General features: G+C 36.1%; 1 protein-coding gene and 1 long non-coding RNA gene across 2 annotated transcripts in view; one reads left to right on the top strand and one right to left on the bottom strand.

The window, feature by feature from the left end:
* The window catches only part of LOC120351155, a 29,886-nt gene extending 17,835 nt beyond the window's left edge, over positions 1-12,051 (top strand). The window contains exon 3 of the long non-coding RNA XR_005571208.1: positions 11,690-12,051. This is a non-coding gene — a long non-coding RNA (uncharacterized LOC120351155). The remainder of the gene's footprint in view (positions 1-11,689) is intronic.
* The window catches only part of LOC111047144 (peroxidase), a 54,249-nt gene extending 35,362 nt beyond the window's left edge, over positions 1-18,887 (bottom strand). The window contains exon 1 of the mRNA XM_039427385.1: positions 17,838-18,887. Coding sequence (XP_039283319.1) covers positions 17,838-18,789 — 952 coding nt within the window. The 5' untranslated portion in view covers positions 18,790-18,887. The remainder of the gene's footprint in view (positions 1-17,837) is intronic.
* Between the last annotated feature and the right edge of the window lie 1,256 nt (positions 18,888-20,143).

The following is a 20,143-nucleotide window of genomic DNA, read 5'->3' as shown; positions in this document are numbered from 1 at the left end:
ACCAGCTATCAGAGCTCTGTGATGATGAATGCACCGTGGATCTACCCTCTTTAACTTGTGATGATAGTGAAAGTGATTTTGAGGGCACATCATCGTTCCCTTAACGTTCAACCAAGATGAGGTCAGTGACCTTGCCAGAGACCTTAATCTTTCAAAAGAAGCTCAGAGCTACTTGCATCAAGACTGAATGACAAGAACTTGCTGGAAGAAGGTACCAAAATAACATTTTATCGTACAAGGGAAAAAGATCTGTTACCCTTCTTTTCTCTAGAAGACAATTTTGTTTTCTGTCACGATATTAAGAACCCCCTGAAAAAATGGGTCTTCCTGATTATACTCCAGATGATTGGTGCCTATTCATTGATAGTTCCAAGCGGAGTTGGAAGTGTGTTCTACACAACGGTAACAAATATGGATCAATACCAATTGCTCATTCAACGAAAATGAAAGAAGAATATGATACCGTAGCTTTGGTATTGAAACAGATCAAGAGTATCATGAACATCAATGGGTGATATGTGTGGACTTGAAAATGGTGAATTTTCTCCTGGGTCAACAAAGTGGATACACAAAATATCCTTGTTTCTTGTGCCTGTGGGACAGCAGAGACAAAAAAACCATTGGCTGAGAAAAGAGTGGCCTGAGAGAGAAAATATTATTGTTGTGCAGAAGAATGTTATTAATGAAGCTCTAGATGAACGAGAGAAAATCATCCTGCCTCCACTGCATATTAAGCTAGGCCTAATGAAATAGTTTGTGAAGGCTCTCGATAAAAATGGACCATGTTTCGCATACATCGGAAGAAAGATGCCTCAGTTGAGTACTGAAAAGCTGAAAGCTGGTATTTTCGATGGTCCACAAATAAGACAGCTTATGAAGGATCCTACCTTCGTCAATTTCATGAATGAATTGGAAAAAGAAGCATGGACATCATTCGTTGAGGTCTTAAGACATTTTCTAGGAAAGCACAAAGCTGAGAACTATGTCGATCTAGTGAACAATATGCTTACAAGCTTCAGAAAGCTTGGCTGTAACATGAGCATTAAAGTTCATTACTTGAACAGTCATTTGGATCGGTTCCCTGGGAATTTGGGAGACACCAGTGAAGAACAAGGTGAAAGATTCCACCAGGACATAAAAACAATGGAGGATCGCTATCAAGGAAGATGGGATACTCATATGATAGCAGACTACTGCTGGAGTGTGAGAAGAGATTGCTCCAAGAAGCAACATTCTAGAGTGTCACGAAAAAGAAGCTTCAGAAGTGTTGAGTGACTACTTGCAGAGATCAATCAATACTTTTCATTAAGATCGGGTGAAGAGATTAGTGAGGTAAAGACAGGTTTTTTATTGTTTCTGCAATCATTTCTATGTTTATGTATTTCTTTATTGACCTACAAAATGAATAAACAAATATAAAAAACTGTGTTTGATTTATTTGTGTATGATACATCAAGGTTACTAATATTGTATAATAGGGCATATAGGAAAAACATAGAAAATTGAAAAAATAAAAAAGTTGAGCTGTTAGAAAAAACTGATGCCATATTTGATTTCAGTGCATCAAATACATATAAAATCAGCTCAAAACACTTCGGCTCCAAAAACACTGTTGGGCTGTAATAATAATTATAATTTATAATTCATCAGATTCTCAATAAAAATTATCTGAACCATTATAATACAGATTGAGTTAGTTATTCAAAAAATTGTCTCACTCCTTCATCTTTTTTTAGGAAATTACAGAAAGAACAGACTAGACTCCATTACAAAAATTATCATGATATCTTAACCATGGTAGTTAAAACTCCCAGGTAAGGTATTCAGGTGTCCCCGAGGGTAGAGATGAATCAAGGATGGTGAAAAGGCAAGCTTAATTGTCATCTACTGTTGGTAATTCGGCTTCCATCAATAAACGTTGCACATATATTTCTGACGAGATATTTACAATGTCTTAAAGACTATAGATCGGTGAACTTTCCAATCGAAAAAATGTTTAAAAACTTTCAACTAAAGGGAGTTTGGCAAACACTCTTCCAAACGTAGGTTTATGGTGTACGATTTAACACTAACGAAAAAATAATAATTTGAAGAACGATTTTCTTCTGGAATGATCGACGAAAATTACCAATTCCCGACTCGAGGCAAGCTATTTCAAAGCGAGACTGGGCTGAAAAAGACAGCCTACCGGCTAGTGAGCGCGACACACTCAAGTGAAAGAAATACGAACTGAACGAGGAGCGCGTCCAATTCAAAAACGGAAAAATGAAAACTAGAGCTGGCTCCAACATCCCCCCCCGGCTGAAAAGCTATTTTCAGACAGGTAGAGAACAAAGAAACGAAAAAAAAAAATGAATAAACGACGAAAGAAATAAAAATAAACAAAACGAGAATAAAACAAAAAATGCAAAAGGAAAATTATTGAGTAGGCAACGGATACAACTTTGTAGCCGGCCTTTTGAAGCGACCATTGGCACACCGCACCATAGCCACTCGAACGACACCGTCAGCACGGGAAATACTTCCTCAATCACCACCAGAGGCCATTGCAACGGTGCGACATTTGGTTGATCCACTAGGACGATTGTACCAACCGTGAGAGGGGTGTGGAATCTAACCATTTCACACGGGTTTGTAATTCATGTAAGTATTCTTTGCGCCAACGACACCTTCACAGGGTTTGTAATGCATGTAAGTATCTTTGCGCCAACGACTCCAGAAAGACTGAACCATTTGATTGACTAATTCAAACCGATCCAATCGATTCATTGGACGATCTCCACATTTAACATAGGAAGGTACTTAAGAGGTGTCAAAGTGAGAAAATGAGCCGGTGTGAGGGCGAGGGGGTCACTCGGATCTGCGCTCATTTGACATAACGGGCGTGAGTTAAGTACAGCCCTCAATTTGAACTAAGACAGTGTTCAATTCTTGTAAGTCAACAAATGGTTACCAATAACTCGAAACAGGTGTGGACTTTCTTTCTGACCTTTTCGGCGATCAACATGGACAGCCAACGGAGATGAGATAGTAAATCAAGAATCAACGGAATAACATCATACACAGTTCGCAGGAAACAGTCACAGAAATACCTGGGAGTTACAATGGACTCTTTTCTGCGCTGGGATCATCATCTCAATGAATTATCGGGAGGACTAAGGAAGACTATCTGCAGATTCAGGATTCTGAGGACACTGGTCGACAAGGGATGTCTAAGAGTTATCTACTTCTCTCTAGCTCAGTCCCTCATGCTGTATGGGATTGTGGGATGGGGAGGTGCAAGCTTCTTGCACATCAAACCGCTCCTCGGGGTACAGAAGTGATCATGAGGGTCATCAACCAGAAGCCTCCCGCTATCATCAGACCAGCTATTCAATGAGTTTGATGTGAGGATCCAAGACAGCTTACTCCAAGGAGATACTATGCAGATTACACAGAACCCAACAACATTTCAAACCAGAAACCACAAACCAAACACCAGATACAGGAATCTTCTCATCACTAGTGTTGCAAGGAAGGCACTATACCAGAGACATTTCAATCATTTAGCACCAAATATATAATCTACTTCCTGCAAACTTTAGCGATTAATCATCCTAGAAAGTTCAAAACAATAGTACACAATTGGTTGATGAGCAAAGGAAGACAGAACATAGAAAACATTATTTCAAATAACAACTAACCACCTAATGACTTACTAAACACTAACTAATAATAATACGCACAAAAAAAAACAACAAAACCTACTCTAGAACATGGTACGCCATAGTGGAGTAGGTCAATTTCCACACACAAAAAACTAAACAAGTAGAGGACACATTATAAGAATTTTTTTTTTTGTAACTAACTATTGTATGTAATATTGTAATTTATCTAATATTTTGTGTAATTGATGTTGTAGTTTTAGTTTTTTTGGGAAATAAACATTATTATTTATTATTATTTATTTACTTTACTGATTTTATATTCGCCTCCCAAAGACCGCCGAAGTGAGGTGAACCTGGCGGGATGAAATTCCACTCAATGCTATGATCAGCAAGTTCATTCTGGAGCAGGTTTTGATATTCCTTGGAGTTCAGCATCCGTGACAATTTTATTAGCTCATCATAGGCGCCGACGAAGTTGGTACCATTATCGGAATACATGACCTTACAAGGACCTCGTCGAGCAAGGAAACGGCGAAAAGCTGATAAGAACATTTGGGTCGATAAGTCCGAAACTAATTCAATGTGAACGGCTTTAGTTGCCATACAGATAAAAAGACAAATGTACGATTTAAATATGAAAGGATTCCGACGCCTGGCCATGGTGATTCGAATGGGTCCACCATAATCAACTCCACATTGGACGAAGGTTTAGACGACAGAGTTCTACAGGCTGGCAGATTGCCCATTTTCGGCGGTGTAAGAGTGGGACGATAGTGAAAACACTTGTTACATTTTCGTACATGACTCCTTATAAGGACACGGGCTGATAAAATCCAATATTTTTGTCTCAAAATAGACGCCAATAAATGAGGTCCAGCGTGACAGTGCTTTTCATGAAAATAATCAATCAAAAGCGTGACCAATGGATCATTTTTCGGTAATATAATCGGATGACAGCTGTCATAATTCAACTCAGAATTTTGTAAACGTCCACCCACACGAATAATATCATGATCAAGAAAGGTGACAGTTGTTGAAGATGAGAAGTACATTCTTTCCCAGCTTTCAATTCCAGTAATTCTTTCGAAAAATGAATTTTTTGTACTACTTTACATAAATGTTTTTCCGCCAAATCGAAATCTAATTCATGAGGTTTAGGCAATAGACGAAGTACTTTCAATATTAACACCATGATACGCAATAGACATTGGTAGTTGGAACAACGAGCAATTAAAAGATGAATCGAATTAATAGATGAATTCTCCGACTGTACTACAGTGACAATTGAGTGAACCTTGACCTCAGGTAGACACTCTATAGGTTCCAGATCGACCTTGACGGGCCAATCACTCTCTTCTAACATTAGCCAAGAGGGGCCAGACCACCACAAATCATGATTAATTATTTCAGAAGGGGATAAACCTCTCGAAATGGGATCAGCTGGGTTTGAATTTCCTGCCACGTGTAACCAGTCGTTGATAGGACAGTCTTGAATTTTCGTAACTCGATTAGCGACAAAAGATTGCCATCTGGATGGACAGCCCCTGATCCAATGTAAGACAACAGTAGAATCCGATAATGCAACAACGCGAGTCACGTGACAACGAAGGCTCAAAACAGAGACAACAACCTGTATTAATTCAGCGAGCAAGAGCGCCGCGCATAATTCAAGCCTAGGTATGGATAAAGTCTTAGATGGCGCGACCTTTGATTTAGCGCACAACAATGTGATAGTTGCAGGTTGCATATCCATTTGAGATTTTATGTAGATCACACCACCATAACCTAAAGTCGATGCATCACAGAAACCAATGACAGTAATTTTCGAATCATTCATCACTCCTAAATGACGTGGTATGAAGAGATTGGACAATAAAGGGAACTCCTTCTGACATGTCTCCCATTGAAGCGCAATAGAGGGAGGTACTGAATCGTCCCAATCAAGACCAGCATTCCATAATTGTTCAATTAAACATTAAGAAACAAAGTTAGGGGTGACAAGAGTCCCAAAGGATCGAAAATGCGTGCTACTACCGATAAAATGTGACGTTTGGTAGGAACAGACTGATTAGGATTCACTGAAAAACAAAACGAATCACTACCAGGTTGCCATTTCAAACCTAGGACAGCCAACAAATTTCCCATCTCGAAATCTTTAGACAAGGTCGATTTTTCATCTTCCGAGAAATCATTCATCAATTCAGGTGAATTGGAACTCCATTTAGTAAGTTTGAATCCGCCTCTCTCGAACAATTCTTTAGCCTGACTACAAAGACGATTTGCTTCACCTAAAGAAGACACACTTGTCACCAAATCATCCATAAACATGTCACTCGGAATACGAGCTTTAGCATCAGGGAAATTTTCACCTTCTTCTTGAACAAGTTGATGGACAGTTCTGAGAGCTAGAAACGGTGACTCACTCAGACCAAATACGACAGTTTTTAATTCAAAAATTTGTATGGGATCATTGGACGAAAATCTCCATAACAAACGCTGAAATTTGCGACACGATTCATCGACAAGAATCTGTCTATACATCTGCTTTATATCAGCAGTTACAGCGATAGAAAATAACCGAAAATTGACTAACAGAACGAAAATATCCGTTTGCAACTTGGGGCCGATATGAAGTATATCATTCAATGATACTCCAGTAGTAGTTTTCGCGCCTGCGTCAAAGACAATACGCAAAGGTGTTGATTGACTCTGAGTTTGGATTACAGCATGATGAGGTATAAAATAACCACTTTTATCACTCTGATTTTTTATCAATTCCATGTGTCCTTGTTTGAGATAATCCAAGAGGACATCGTGATACACTAAACGCATGTTTGGATCACGTGTCAGTCGTTTCTCCAAACTGATGAGTCGACGTTCTGACATAGCATAAGAATCACCAAGACAATCAGGGGATTTTGAAAACGATAATGAGACAACGAATCTACCCGAATTTTCACGACGAACGGACGATGCAAAATCCTTCTCGCATTCCAACTCATCAGCAGTGAGTTGTTTTCCTACATCTGGAACGCTTTCCACTTCCCAAAATTTTCGAACTAACTTATCCAATGGTGATGTTAGACAAGTCATCAAACACGTTGAATTTTCTGAAGATTGAGTTAAAATAGGGGCTCTACCCATCAAAATATAACCGAAAACACTTTCCAAGGCCATCAAATAATTCGAATCAATTTCCACACGACCATTTCGGAAAATATGGGGCACTAATTCAGCTCCTATAATAGCGTCAATTTCGCTGGGAATGTGATAACTTTCATCAGCAAGTCGAAGACCAAACAAATTTGATAATTTAGAATTATCAATTTTACTAGTGGGAAGCTGTTCCATGATTTTTTCGACAACTAATGGTTCAATGGAAAATTTAACACTAGAATCGAGTCGAGATTGAAGCATGACAAAAGTACGACCAAAAACTGATTGCGAATTTCCGCCAAAACCATTCACAATTAATTGGAAAGGAGAAATCGATAGTTGCAATTTACGACAAAGTTTACGAGTAATGAAATGACTTTGACTAGCTGAATCAACTAAAACTCTTATTTTGTGCAATCTACCTCTCTTATCAGGTACCTCGACTTGAGCAGTTGATAGTAGAACACTATACGGTGCCGACTTCGAATCAATAGAACAACAGGTAATAGTATTATTTTCTACCTTTTTCGCATCCGAATTTGATGACGAATTTGAAGCATTTCCGAAATGTAAAAGCGAATTATGCTTCTGACTACATTCCTCGCAGTTGGAAGAAGTACAATCTTTACTACGATGGGCTGGCAAGAAACATTTCAAACAGCAACCCTTCTCCTTAACAAAACGAAATCGGTCCCAAGGAGATAACTGACGAAAAAGACGACAATTGATCAATTTATGATTTGTCATCGAACATTTCAGACATTCTGATATTTTTACCGGTGATTTGGTCACTTGTGAATTCGATTGAACAACCAACACTTTGGATTTTGGTATTGGTTTCACTACTGGCTTGCATTGTTTAGACGATTTGTCATGCGGTAACGATTTAATCTGCCTTTCGATGAATGAAACAAAATCAGTATATGTGGGATCATCCTTAGTATGAACTGAAGCTTCAAATGCCTTTCGAGAAACAGGATCTAAAATTTTCAACGCTTGGAACAGAAATATTGCATCAGATACATCTTCACCTCGTAGGCGTTTTAAAGCAGTAATTGAACCACAGAACTGATCGACTATAGAAACTAAACCTGCACGAGACTCAGATTTTAGACAATTGAATTCGAAAATTTGTTTCAAGTACACATTTGAGAGTGAGCGGGGGTCATTGAACCGCTTAATTAATGCATCCCAATAATTTCATAATTATTAGCATAGGTGGTAGATGACATGAAATATTAGCCGCTTCTCCAGATAGTTTGGACACCAGATATTGGACCTTTTGTTGATTTGGAATCGATTTGTTGTCATGAATCATGCATTTAAACATTTTGTAGAATACCGCCCATTTTGATTGATCTCCGTCGAATACAGGAATTTCAATTTTCGGTAAAATATTAGACGAATCCTTATTGGAAGATACAGGTTGAGCCGGGGTAGAAACACTAGGTACAACCTGACTGCGTTTTTTCAATTCACTAGCAATTGCTTCCATATGTTCGAACATTTCCATATGTGAACTACTAAATTTGGGTACAAATTCCGGGTCTTTTTCCATTTCAAGCTCCTGTATTTCCATTTCAACAGCTTCATAATCCTGAACAGTTTTAAGAGTGGAACTATAGAGAATTAGAATTGTTTAGCACTAGCTTCTTCTTTTAAAGCCTTTTTCGACAAATCGAAAGTACGTTGAATACGATAGAAATATTGCTCAAGTTTAGCTCGTTTGAGCTCTTCTTTTCACTCATGATTGGATATTGGAAAGGTCTTAATGATTTTCATTTACTAATTTTCGAATAAAATTACGAATGCAACAATGAACGATTTTCATTGATGATTCAAGCAAGCAAAATGATAATGTTAGTACAAATTGAACAGAGAAAGCTCAATAGACGAAGCAAGCTAAGCGATAACGTTATCAGCATTGCAAAGTAACGGTTCCGATCAGACAATAGAGATAAGAGTGAACCAACTTGATCGGCTCAATTCATAATGTACAAACAGGTTTGAACCCTAGCATGCACAAACGATTTACAATAAAATTGGATAAGTGCTTGCCAAATATTTGAATAAAAAATAGCCAATAAAATCTGGCCTGGTGGACCAATGTAAACTCTAAGGTTCAACTTTAAGAAATTTATATTGATTTTAAATTGGTAATCAATAATTTTGAGGTAAAGTGGACTGTATTGAATAGAAAAGAAACAAGTGATATCTCTACAGAAACAAGTACATGCAATGAAAATATAAAAGAACAACTCACCGAAAATCTGCAGAGTACCTAATGTAATATTTATATTATTGAGCTTACAACTCCCAGGTAAGGTATTCAGGTGTCCCCGAGGTAGGAGATGAATCAAGGATGGTGAAAAGGCAAGCTTAATTGTCATCTACTGTTGGTAAATTCGGCTTCCATCATATAACGTTGCACATATATTTCTGACGAGATATTTACAATGTCTTTAAAGACTATAGATCGGTGAACTTTCCAATCGAAAAATAATAGTTTAAAAACTTTCAACTAAAGGGAGTTTGGCAAACACTCTTCCAAACGTAGGTTTATGGTGTACGATTTAACACTAACGAAAAAATAATAATTTGAAGAACGATTTTCTTCTGGGAATGATCGACGAAAATTACCAATTCCCGACTCGAGGCAAGCTATTTCAAAGCGAGACTGGGCTGAAAAAGACAGCCTACCGGCTAGTGAGCGCGACGCACTCAAGTGAAAGAAATACGAACTGAACGAGGAGCGCGCGTCCAATTCAAAAACGAAAAATGAAAACTAGAGCTGGCTCCAACAACTCCATTACAAAAATTATCATGATATCTTAACCATGGTAGTTAAAACTTCATTTTTCATCCCTTTTTATGAAAAAATTACGCAACCCAGCTCTACATAATTCAAATCAACCACCGATTGAATCAAGCCACAATGTATCTAATGAAAAATGCAGGCGAGCGAAGCAAGCCTGCTGGTCTTATTTCTTGATAATTTAGCCGGGGGTCCTGGTTCAATTTAACAGTTCAAATTCAAATTTTATTTCTCATAATAACATACACAGAAAATCAAAATAGAGTCCAGCATCACAAATACAATAAGCTAATCCAACCAAAATTCAACAATAAATTGTAAGTGAAAAAAACACTGGCATAAAATTACTCTTGTTCGCCAGCGGGAGTATTTACTTTTTACAAAAGTAAATATATAAACAGAATAGAAAATACTAGAACGAAGAATTGGAACAAAATAAATAAATTTTCTCTCTTATAATTTACAGTGATTCATATATTACAGTGTATATAGAAAGCATTACATGGGAAATAAGTTTTAGTATGGTTGAACGGATAAGGCGAGCGAAGCGAGCCGGCCGCATAGGATCTCCATATAAGACTGTGTAATGACTCTCCTAACTGAACAATAAATCTCTCTTGAACATGTCTAGACTCAGAACCAAATTCTTTTAAATTCGAATAGGCAGGAATGGTCGTTATAAAGCACATGGTTATCGGAAAGTATATAATACTGATATCACTTCGTCAGACAGAGAGAGAGCGGGACAAATAATAATAATAATAATGTGACTAGCAGTGATGACGTAATCAGTGTACGTTTGTATAGGAGCCATGCATCACTCTCATTTGACAGCTGGGCGAAATCGGTGTATATCCGATTAGAGATGAGGAGAGATGATCATTTTATATTTTGTGAATTATGGACAAAAAGAAAAGAAGGGAGTGAGGCGATAGTATGTGAATTCAAATCAAATTCATTTATTGCCAAAAAGAAAGCAAACAATAATTCACTCATACACATACATACACGAGCAAAAATAGAAATAAAATGTTCATAATACAATATTACACATACATACATATACATGAGAGAAGAAAAAAACAAATATAAAATTTCTAGGCATCACCAGCAAAAAGAAAAATCTTTGCCCGCTGGTGAGAATTAAGGGGAATTCAAATTAAGGGGAATCCACGAACTGCGCCCGTGGTCTAAATATGTGGTAGCGTATGTTCACTCATTTACAAAGTAGTCCAAACAAATAGTCGTTTTTCAGTAAACAGCCCCAAAAGAATTTTTCTCCACGTTTCTATATGTATTTTGGGGCGCTCAATTCAAATCTGAAATTTGCTGACACGCCAGAGGGCGGCTTCTCCCCAAAAAACCCAAAAATTTCGGATTTTTTTTAATTTGTCCATTTAACCTCGGAAACCTCGAGTTTTTCGAGAAAAAGCATTCACTAAAAAATTGAAGATAACAAAATTTCCAATAAATTGAGTGATCGCGCAGGACTCTGCCATTTTTGGTTCCGGAGATACAAATTTCCAAAAATGTTGAATTTCCTTTTAATCCTTCAATTTCAAACCTGGATCTTTTCTAGCACTACTAGGATTTCGGGGATGATATTCCACATCCAATTCTGACGTTGGATTGGAAATTTGAGAAAGTTGCAATTTTACACGAATTGGCAATCATGTAGTTTCTTCGGATGAAGGGCCAAGTCTCAACTTATTTTACACAAACTATAAATCGCAAAAAATGATGATGATCATCATTATCATCCATCATGGACTAGGCTTGTAAAGCCTGTTCCGGTACTCGCTTGTCTCGGTTTTGACAATTCATGGGAATTCCCGGTTCTACCGAATGTCAGAGTTAGAAATTCCATGTATTCATGGGTGGGTTCAAGCTCATCTAGTTCAATCATCCTATAAGATTAGATGTACACAACCTAAGAAGCTCTGCTTAAAAGATAAAATTGTATGTTAAAGAGGTTAGGTTTCTGCTTTTAAATTGGGATATGTAACTTAGGAATTATTCTAAACGTTTCAATACAGTACCTAATCTATATTATATTTGATCTGCATTTCAGATAATAAACACAAAGAGCAAATACGTTCACCAAACAGTTAATTATTATAGATGAACTGGAATTTGGATGAATTGAGGAGAAAAAAGAAGAATTAGAAACATCTTACACGCTACAAACTAAAATGATTTTATTGAATTTGAAAGCATTCACATGACATGTCTCTAGCAACCTGCTTCAAGCATTTTTTGGATTTTTGGCTTGGAATCTCTCTTATTCTGCAATTATTCCTCGTTCATAAATAATTATCATTCTGGCTCTGAATAATTTTATTGAATGACATTTTCTTGTTTGTTAAATTAGTCTATATCTTATCAATGGAAGGTACGGTATGTGTCAAAATGATAATAACTTATTGAATACTAGCAGGTAACCCGTGCTCCGCAAGGGTCAAATTAAAAACTCGACAAACTGAAAACTTGACGTAGCCTACTGAAATCTTAAAGAATTTGAAATGGGCCTATAACCATCCTCGGTAAATTAAGAATCTTTATGCAAAATTTCAAGTTAATCAGTCCAGTAGCTTAGACATGATGATGCGTCATTTGTGTATTTCCTATCCTTATATTATAGATAAGTATATGTCTAGTCTAATTTTAATATAAAAAAATATAATAAAAAGAAATTGAATTCCTAGTATTTTTTGAGAATTAACAATAATTGTATGTTGGTAAGAACAAGTAAATGGGAGTATTATTCTATAATTCCGCACTTGGGGTAATACCGTGCACGTTGAAGAATATTGGGGAATATCGTCGAGGATGGGGCACGATACAACCCCCTACAGATTGAACGGTATTGCCCCACAGTGACACGATGGAAAGTTTCTAATCCCAACCTCCAAACAAGCGATTTTATGACGTACTTGTACTCTACGTCAAAATAGAGTCCAAGAAATAAGCAATGCAAATTATTCTGTTTGAATAGGATTCGTAATATTATATTTCAATCACCTCCATTCGAAAATGGTCGGAATTTTATAAGAAAAAGTTGACAAAAGGCAAAATATGTCCCTAGCAAAAAGGGAAAACTCTTTTTAATTACAGCCTTCAGATTCCTTGTACCAGTTTAGCATTCCTCCTGCAAGACAGCAACACTAACCAGCACTTTAAACTGTGACCACTAGCCTCAGAAATGGGGTGCACGGTTTTGCCCCACTGCACGGTATTCCCCCACTTTCCCCTAATGTCTATCAATTTTACAACACAAAGTCACTGAAGCAACATTAGTTCGATTGTATTTAGGGTTGCCACCCGTACTATATTATAAAGTGTTGTACTTTATTTGGAGGTCTTGTACTTTATACTTTGTAAGCAAGATAAAGTACGCAAAAATACTTTATTTTGTTCAACAAAGTACTATATAATAAAGTAAGTGGAAATCAAAACATTTTATAGTGTGGTCCACGTTATTATGACAGTATTTGTTCAACTTTGGTGTTGCTACCCTCGTCTATCATTCGACAAAGCAGGTAGTAGTACTATCCTTTTCTAGCTCCACAACGATGCCAATTATGTTTTTGACTATGTAGATATATAATTAATTGAGGCAGAGAATAGGCAACGTTATTCTTCTATCTTTATCCACTGTCATTATAACGTGGACCTCACTATAGATTAGTAGATTGGCGGAGACTGTCAGATTTAAACTAAATATTGGCTACATTTTTTCAGTGCATGTGATGCTGATGAGTTCAAGAATTTGTATAAAGTGGTTTCATATTTACTCTCTATCCCTGCCACATTTACATTTACATTGCCCTTACATTTTGAAGACCAACTCTCTAGAACTTTTTGGATTAAATAAAATAAATTATATGTTTTCTCATGATACTATATTATACAATTCTTCTTTATGAGCGTGTGCTTTGTAACAAATTGATTTAATTTATCTTTTTAATGATTTATGATTGTTTTCGTCATACCAGTATGTAATCAATAACTTTCCAAGGTATCATATTCTTATTTTGATAAATCGAATTATTCTATCATTAGTCATTATTAATAGAGTAATTATAATGGATTCTAATAGTAATCAGTGATATTTATTTATTTTTTATTCACTCATGTCAATAATGTGTATTTTTGTGAGTATATAAGAATGCCACAAAGAACTACCGTATGCTGACTTTTTAAATATACAGGTAAAAATGACATGTACCTTATTCAAACATAATGTACTATATTTTTTAGGCCTGTGTTTACCAATGTACTTTATTTTCCTTTGAAAAAGGTGGCAACCCTAATTGTATTGTATGTTCATTCGCTCAACAAATTGTACTATTATTATTGTTGTTTCTATCTTCCTTAGAATCCTCTGCAGAACAAGTTCTTTTCATTGGTACCTTTAATGTTGAAAAATCATTGACAATGAAAAAATATAACCTTGAGACAACAGTTATAATTATAATTTCAATGGCTCAGTCCAATTTTAGGATGCATAGATACACAATAATGATTCATATTTTCACTCCTTTTTCCGGGTTGAAAATCATTTAGTATCAATTGTGTATGTGCTCTATCTGTCCGAATAATCAATTCTCCCACAAGCATGCTGCAGTTCTAATTAATAATGATGAGAACTCGAAGGATTTGATAAGCGGTAATACAATGAGTTTTCTTAGAAAAATTCAATAAACTAATCAGCTTACTTATCACACTGTTATCTGACTCAAATCATGGGAAGCCATCTTCATCCTTCTACAACCAAAGTAGTTTTCCATTGAAGATAATACGTCATCACAGTTTGTCAACTACTTGAAAAGAGTAATTTACATGTAATGAGATCGTTTCCTCGGTAATATCATCATCATGTTCTTCGGCAGATCGTTTATATAGCTTATGGCCCGTTGTTCGCGAAGTAATAGGCAATGTGCAAGTATTAATGAGTTTGACCTTGTGTGATTCTTTATGGAGCTATCACTGAGGATAAGAAGAATAAATCGTGACCGTTCAAAAATTGAGTCAAAGATTATATTATCTATTGCTGCTTATTATCTATAGAAACATTCAAGCCTCCTTCACCTTTCTATAGAAAGATAGTTGGAGAATATTAATATAAACTGCAACCTCATCCCCCCTCACATCTTTCAAAGTTGAGGTTTCGTTTTAAAAGCACCCACATCCCACATCAACTAATTCTTCGAAAAGAGCAAGGTAATCGTTTACTAAAGTCGTTTTACAACGGATGTGAAGCTCTTACGTATATGTCCATAATATTCTATTAGGATTATTCTGTTGGGAATAACCCAGACAATAAAACCAACGAAGCGAGTGTATCCTCAATGACTAATGGTTTGAAAAATAGTAAACTAATTTTAGCATGCAAATGTCATTATTATGTTGGTATCCTGTAACCTCCGTAATCTCTCTACCTGAGAGCTTGGATGATTTCTAGACTGCTCGCAATGATTTTAGCAATAACTGTTCAAATTGAAAATGGAAGCAATATTTCAAGTGCAGTGACTGTTTTGTTTTCGTCATCGTTACATTGTTATAGGTTGTGGATGAATGGAAGTAAACTATCTAGAAATATTTAAGGAATTATGACGTAAAATATTAAGTGAAAACAAATTATAGAATTCCAATACTGTTTCAATAGATGATTATCCTTACATAATATGATGGGTACCAACATCATATATCATTTAGTACACTTGAACCCATTATAAATCAAACGATTCGCTGTATAGTCAATGATTTCAGCAATAACTGTTCAAATTGAAAATGGAAGCAATATTTCAAGTGCAGTGACTGTTCTGCTTTTGTCATCGTTACATTGTTATAGGTTTTGGATGAATGAGTGATGGTGAATGGGAAGTAAAATATCTAGAAATATTCGAGGAATTATGATGTAAAATATTAAGTGACAACAAATTATAGAATTTCAACTGTTTTAATAGATCTTCACACATTTCGTATATCATAGATCATTGAACACACTTGAACCCATCATAAATCAAACGATTTACTGTATAAGAACGAAGTTGTGTGATTAAAACTGAAAAGATTGATCAAATAATAAAGCGTCAACTGCATTCATTGGAAATACTGAGGAATCTATTTCTGTAAAAGGAACGATGATCTGAATCTGAATCTACCTGGATCTTATTTTCATATAATCAAATTGACATGATTCACGATTATTCCTTACAGCTTACACCAATTCAAAGTAGACTATAGCCTATATCTTCTCATACTAAACAAAAAATGTTCTACAATCTACAATAGAATCAAAAATTTCGAAATAAGTCAACTCATTGTCGTTTGTCAATTTGTCTTCATGAAAAATAATCCATAGCTGTTGGCTGCAACTACTCTTGTTTCGTGTACCTAAAGTTGATTAATATTACAGTCTATGTGGTATACGGTACCTACTCATAAATACTCTGCAAAGGCGTCTAATAAAATAGGTACCAGAAGACTCTGCAGACCACTATCAAATGAAGGTATTTTTACTTGAAACTTATGAGTATGAACTTGTCGAAATTCAAGTGATACAAGACTGTATTGCTTGAAATTATATTGTAAAGATCTAGCAGTCATATCCAACTATTGTTTTAAAATCGAAGTGAGTAGTCCATCAATTATTGTAGCCTATACATAATTATGATCCAGGTTCACCATTCTGTGATCTCTAAATTATTATTTGGAATGCATTAACCCTGCTTCATTTTCAAGTGAGTCTTAGTTTCTGGATGGATATTTAATAAATTGGGATCCGATTGGAGAATTCTCAGCTATCAACTAAAAGTATTCATGAAATGAAAGAAAAAAATCAAAATCAAATCGATCTTTATCTCATAAAAATTCATACAACATTTTTAATACGGTAGTCACATATATTGTCATAAATTCCAATGCAATGAAGAATGGTGTGATTTTTTGTACTTTGATTTGTTAATCTGATAGGATTAATGAATGATACTAATCTACTAATGTTATAGCAAATCAATTTATTATTAAGGAACCGGTAATGCTCCAGCAACGCAACTTCAGTCAGCTCTTTCAAAGAGGATATAAAAGTCTGTAGTTTCTATATTCTATCAGTAGTTTCTATTTTAATACGGCACTTCCTACTCCGGTTATGGTGGTGGGCTCAATTCCCAATCCCACTTCATAATATTTTTCTATTGTCACTCGTCTAGCCTACATTCCACTCATATTAGAAATCAGCGTGAACAATTTAATATGCATTTTAATGAATTCAATGGAATAATCACATTAAACTCACGTTAGGAAAAAATCATTCAAATGATTGGTCATTTCATATAATATCCTCTAAATCTGAGTTTCCTCGTGTCCTCTGAATCTGATCATGAGATTTTATAAACAAAAAATCCTTTCGATCATTCATTCTCAAACTTGGGATGAAATAAACTTCGATCATCCAAGTTCGATTTCGAAAGAGAACGAAACTATAGTTATCGTATTCTAAAGGACTGGTGTGCAGCGAATAAAATTCATTTATTTATATTATTTAATAATCTGTCTGTTGATGAAGACAAATCCTCTGATATATTTTTTCAATTTCAGAAAGCAGAAGGATGCTAAATCTCTTAAGTTTCTAGGTGTTATGATTGATTCATGTCTGTCATGGGAGGCGCACATTGATGTTTAATCAGTTAAACTCTCTAAAGGCCTAGTTGCTTCGCAGACTATGTGTAACTGTTGATGCCTGTGCAGATGAATACGCACACATTCAGAGTCTCCTATCATATTATGGAATAATGCATTGGGCGAATAGTGTTTAAAGCCAATTCAATCTTTGTACTTCAGAAGAAAGCTATTAGAATCATGTGTGATTCGCCTCTCAATGCTCATTCTAGACCAAATTTCATAGAACTTGGATTGCGCTGACATTGCCTTCACTGTATGTTTTTAATATTTTGTGTTGTGTACGAAAAATTGGATAAATATGATACAAACCATCACTATAATTCAAATACACGAAATAGACATAGACTTAGAATTCCACAATATAGCTATTCCAAATCTCAGAGAAACTGGCACTTCATGTCAATAAAATTATGTAACTCCACAAAAGAAAAATTAAAGTTAATAGCATTCACTCAATTAATTTAAAAATAGAATAAAATATGTATTAGTTAATGAATTTTTGTACACAATAAAATATTATTGATGTGGCTCACCTGGCCTCGATCTGGTAGGACAGCACACGCCCAACTCGCCGGATCGAAGGCGACAGGGTTGTCGTCTCAGCTCTGGTAATTCCGCATAAAACGACAAACAGTTTACAAGCGGACGACACCGTCCGGCCTCGCCCGACAAAGTGGAACACGTTGGACCGTCACTGTTTGTCGTCGATTGTAAAGGAGTTTGCCCGTTGAAAGATGAAGATGAAGATGAAGAAGAAGAAGAACCGAATGATGTGGATGTTTGAGAAACACTTTGAGTGAAGGGACTTTGTGGAGGTATCTGTGATTGGAATTGCTGGTTATTAGGCCTTTGTTGTTGGAAGGATTGTTGGTTATTGTTAGGTCGTTGTTGTTGTGGAAAACTTTGTTGGAATGTTTGTTGATTAACAGGTGCTTGTTGAAAATTTTGCTGGTTATTTGGTCTCGATTGAAAAGTTTGTTGCTGATTATTGAAATTTTGTTGCTGGTTCACCTCTGGAAACGGTTCTTGAAATATATCCTCAAACGGGGGTAGTTGGACTTGTTGTGGACTTGTCACCTGTTTTTGTGCAATCTGATTATTATTTGTGGGCCTAAACTGTTCCGCCTGTTGGTTGACAATTCTCGACTGTTGCTGGCCATTTTTCACACTAATCCCACTGCCAGCCATCAGCTGCTCCTGTAACTGGATCTGCAAACGCTGCTGCTCCAACTGCATCTCCTGTAAACGACGATTTAGATCAACTTGTTGTTTGAGGAGATTTTCACGTACGGAATTAGCAGTAGCGACTTGGAGATGCCGGTTAAGTTCTTGGATCTGCTGGTTGAGGTTGTTTTGTTGTATCATCAGCGCCGCCTGCTGAGTTTGTTCATCGAACAGAGTCGTTCTAAATGGCTGTTGGTTTTGTTGAGCACCAACCAAAACTAACGACACCAGGATGGCAATATTCTTGAGGAACAATGCCATGGTGGAGACTGTTCTTCGGCGCGGTCTGCAACTCTACTGAGTCAACTTGAGCTGTCTGTCGAGGGAGACCGGGGATCTCCCACCCGCTACGATCGCCAATACTAGTTTTCGAGCAATAATAATTATTGTCGGCCCACACTGCGACGACGAGTGTTCTTGGAAGTTTGTCGATGGCGACCTTCATCCATCCACCAGTCACATAAACATTCGCTCGCTGGCGATGTCATCTCTTAACATCTTTTAAATGCAAATGACAACTGGGAGTGCTCAAGAAGATTAACATGTGTGTCAAGAGTATGGGAGATAGCGATAATGGAGAATAAAATGAGTGTTAGAGAAGATGAGTAATATGTGCCTAATGGGTTTATGTACCTAATACGCTAATAGCAATAATGTGGAGTGGAGAATTGTTGTAGAATGTCGAATTATCTGTACCTTTAGCATGAAGTGAAGTATGAGGGAATAGCAATTGTTAATGGAAAATAAAATAATTGTGGGAATGATTCGTGTCACCAACATAGAATAGGGAAAAGGAAATAGAAATAATGTAGAATAAGATGAAAATTTAAAGAGATTTGTACACTTTATTGTTGAAATAACAGGGAGTAGCTAATGAATATGTGAATTTGCAATAGAATAATTGACCGAGCGAAGTGAGGTCTAAGATTCAAGTCGACGGTTTGGCATTTCTCTTATGCCCGGTTTCTTAATCGTTCCATAAACTCTTTATCCATTCAATACGTAACTTTATTGAATCGATAAACATGAGAAATGCGTTTCTAGAACGCTCCATAAACTTATTGAATCCATAAATCTCTCGATAAACTATAGTGCCAAAATCCAGCCTATAAATATTTATGGAATGCATAAATTTGTCAATTTTTTAGTTGCAATCAAAAAATTAAGTTACAAAAACTAAATTACAAAATATAACTAAAATTAGTATAGATCACCAGTATTTTAAAAACAAAACAGAATCAAAGTTGCACTATATTTAGCATTGATAGCCCTTATTTGGTGTCAGCCATCTTGTTGTGGAGACAAAAGAATAGATGTCAGTACCGTAGGAAATAACCTCACAACAAGCAGCATGGAATAAACATCCACGATTTGGTTGGTTACTATGTTTACAATAGTAACCATGTATAAAGTTTGTTTACTAAAGTGGCTGGTCTGGAATCATGCCATGCTGCCAGATTCATTGAACAGATGAATTGTTCCATAGCTATGGATTTTATAAATATGTTTAAGAAACCAATAAAAATTTATTGAATACATAAAGTTAATGAATCAATAGCTATAGCTTATTGAACAAAATAGTGCCAAAATGCCCTTCATCTTCAATCCATCGTAG

Source organism: Nilaparvata lugens, chromosome 4, assembly GCF_014356525.2.
Source record: "Nilaparvata lugens isolate BPH chromosome 4, ASM1435652v1, whole genome shotgun sequence".
Taxonomy (NCBI): Eukaryota; Metazoa; Arthropoda; class Insecta; order Hemiptera; family Delphacidae; genus Nilaparvata; species Nilaparvata lugens.
Note: the sequence above shows the minus strand (reverse complement) of the source record. Positions and strands in the feature narration are given on the sequence as shown.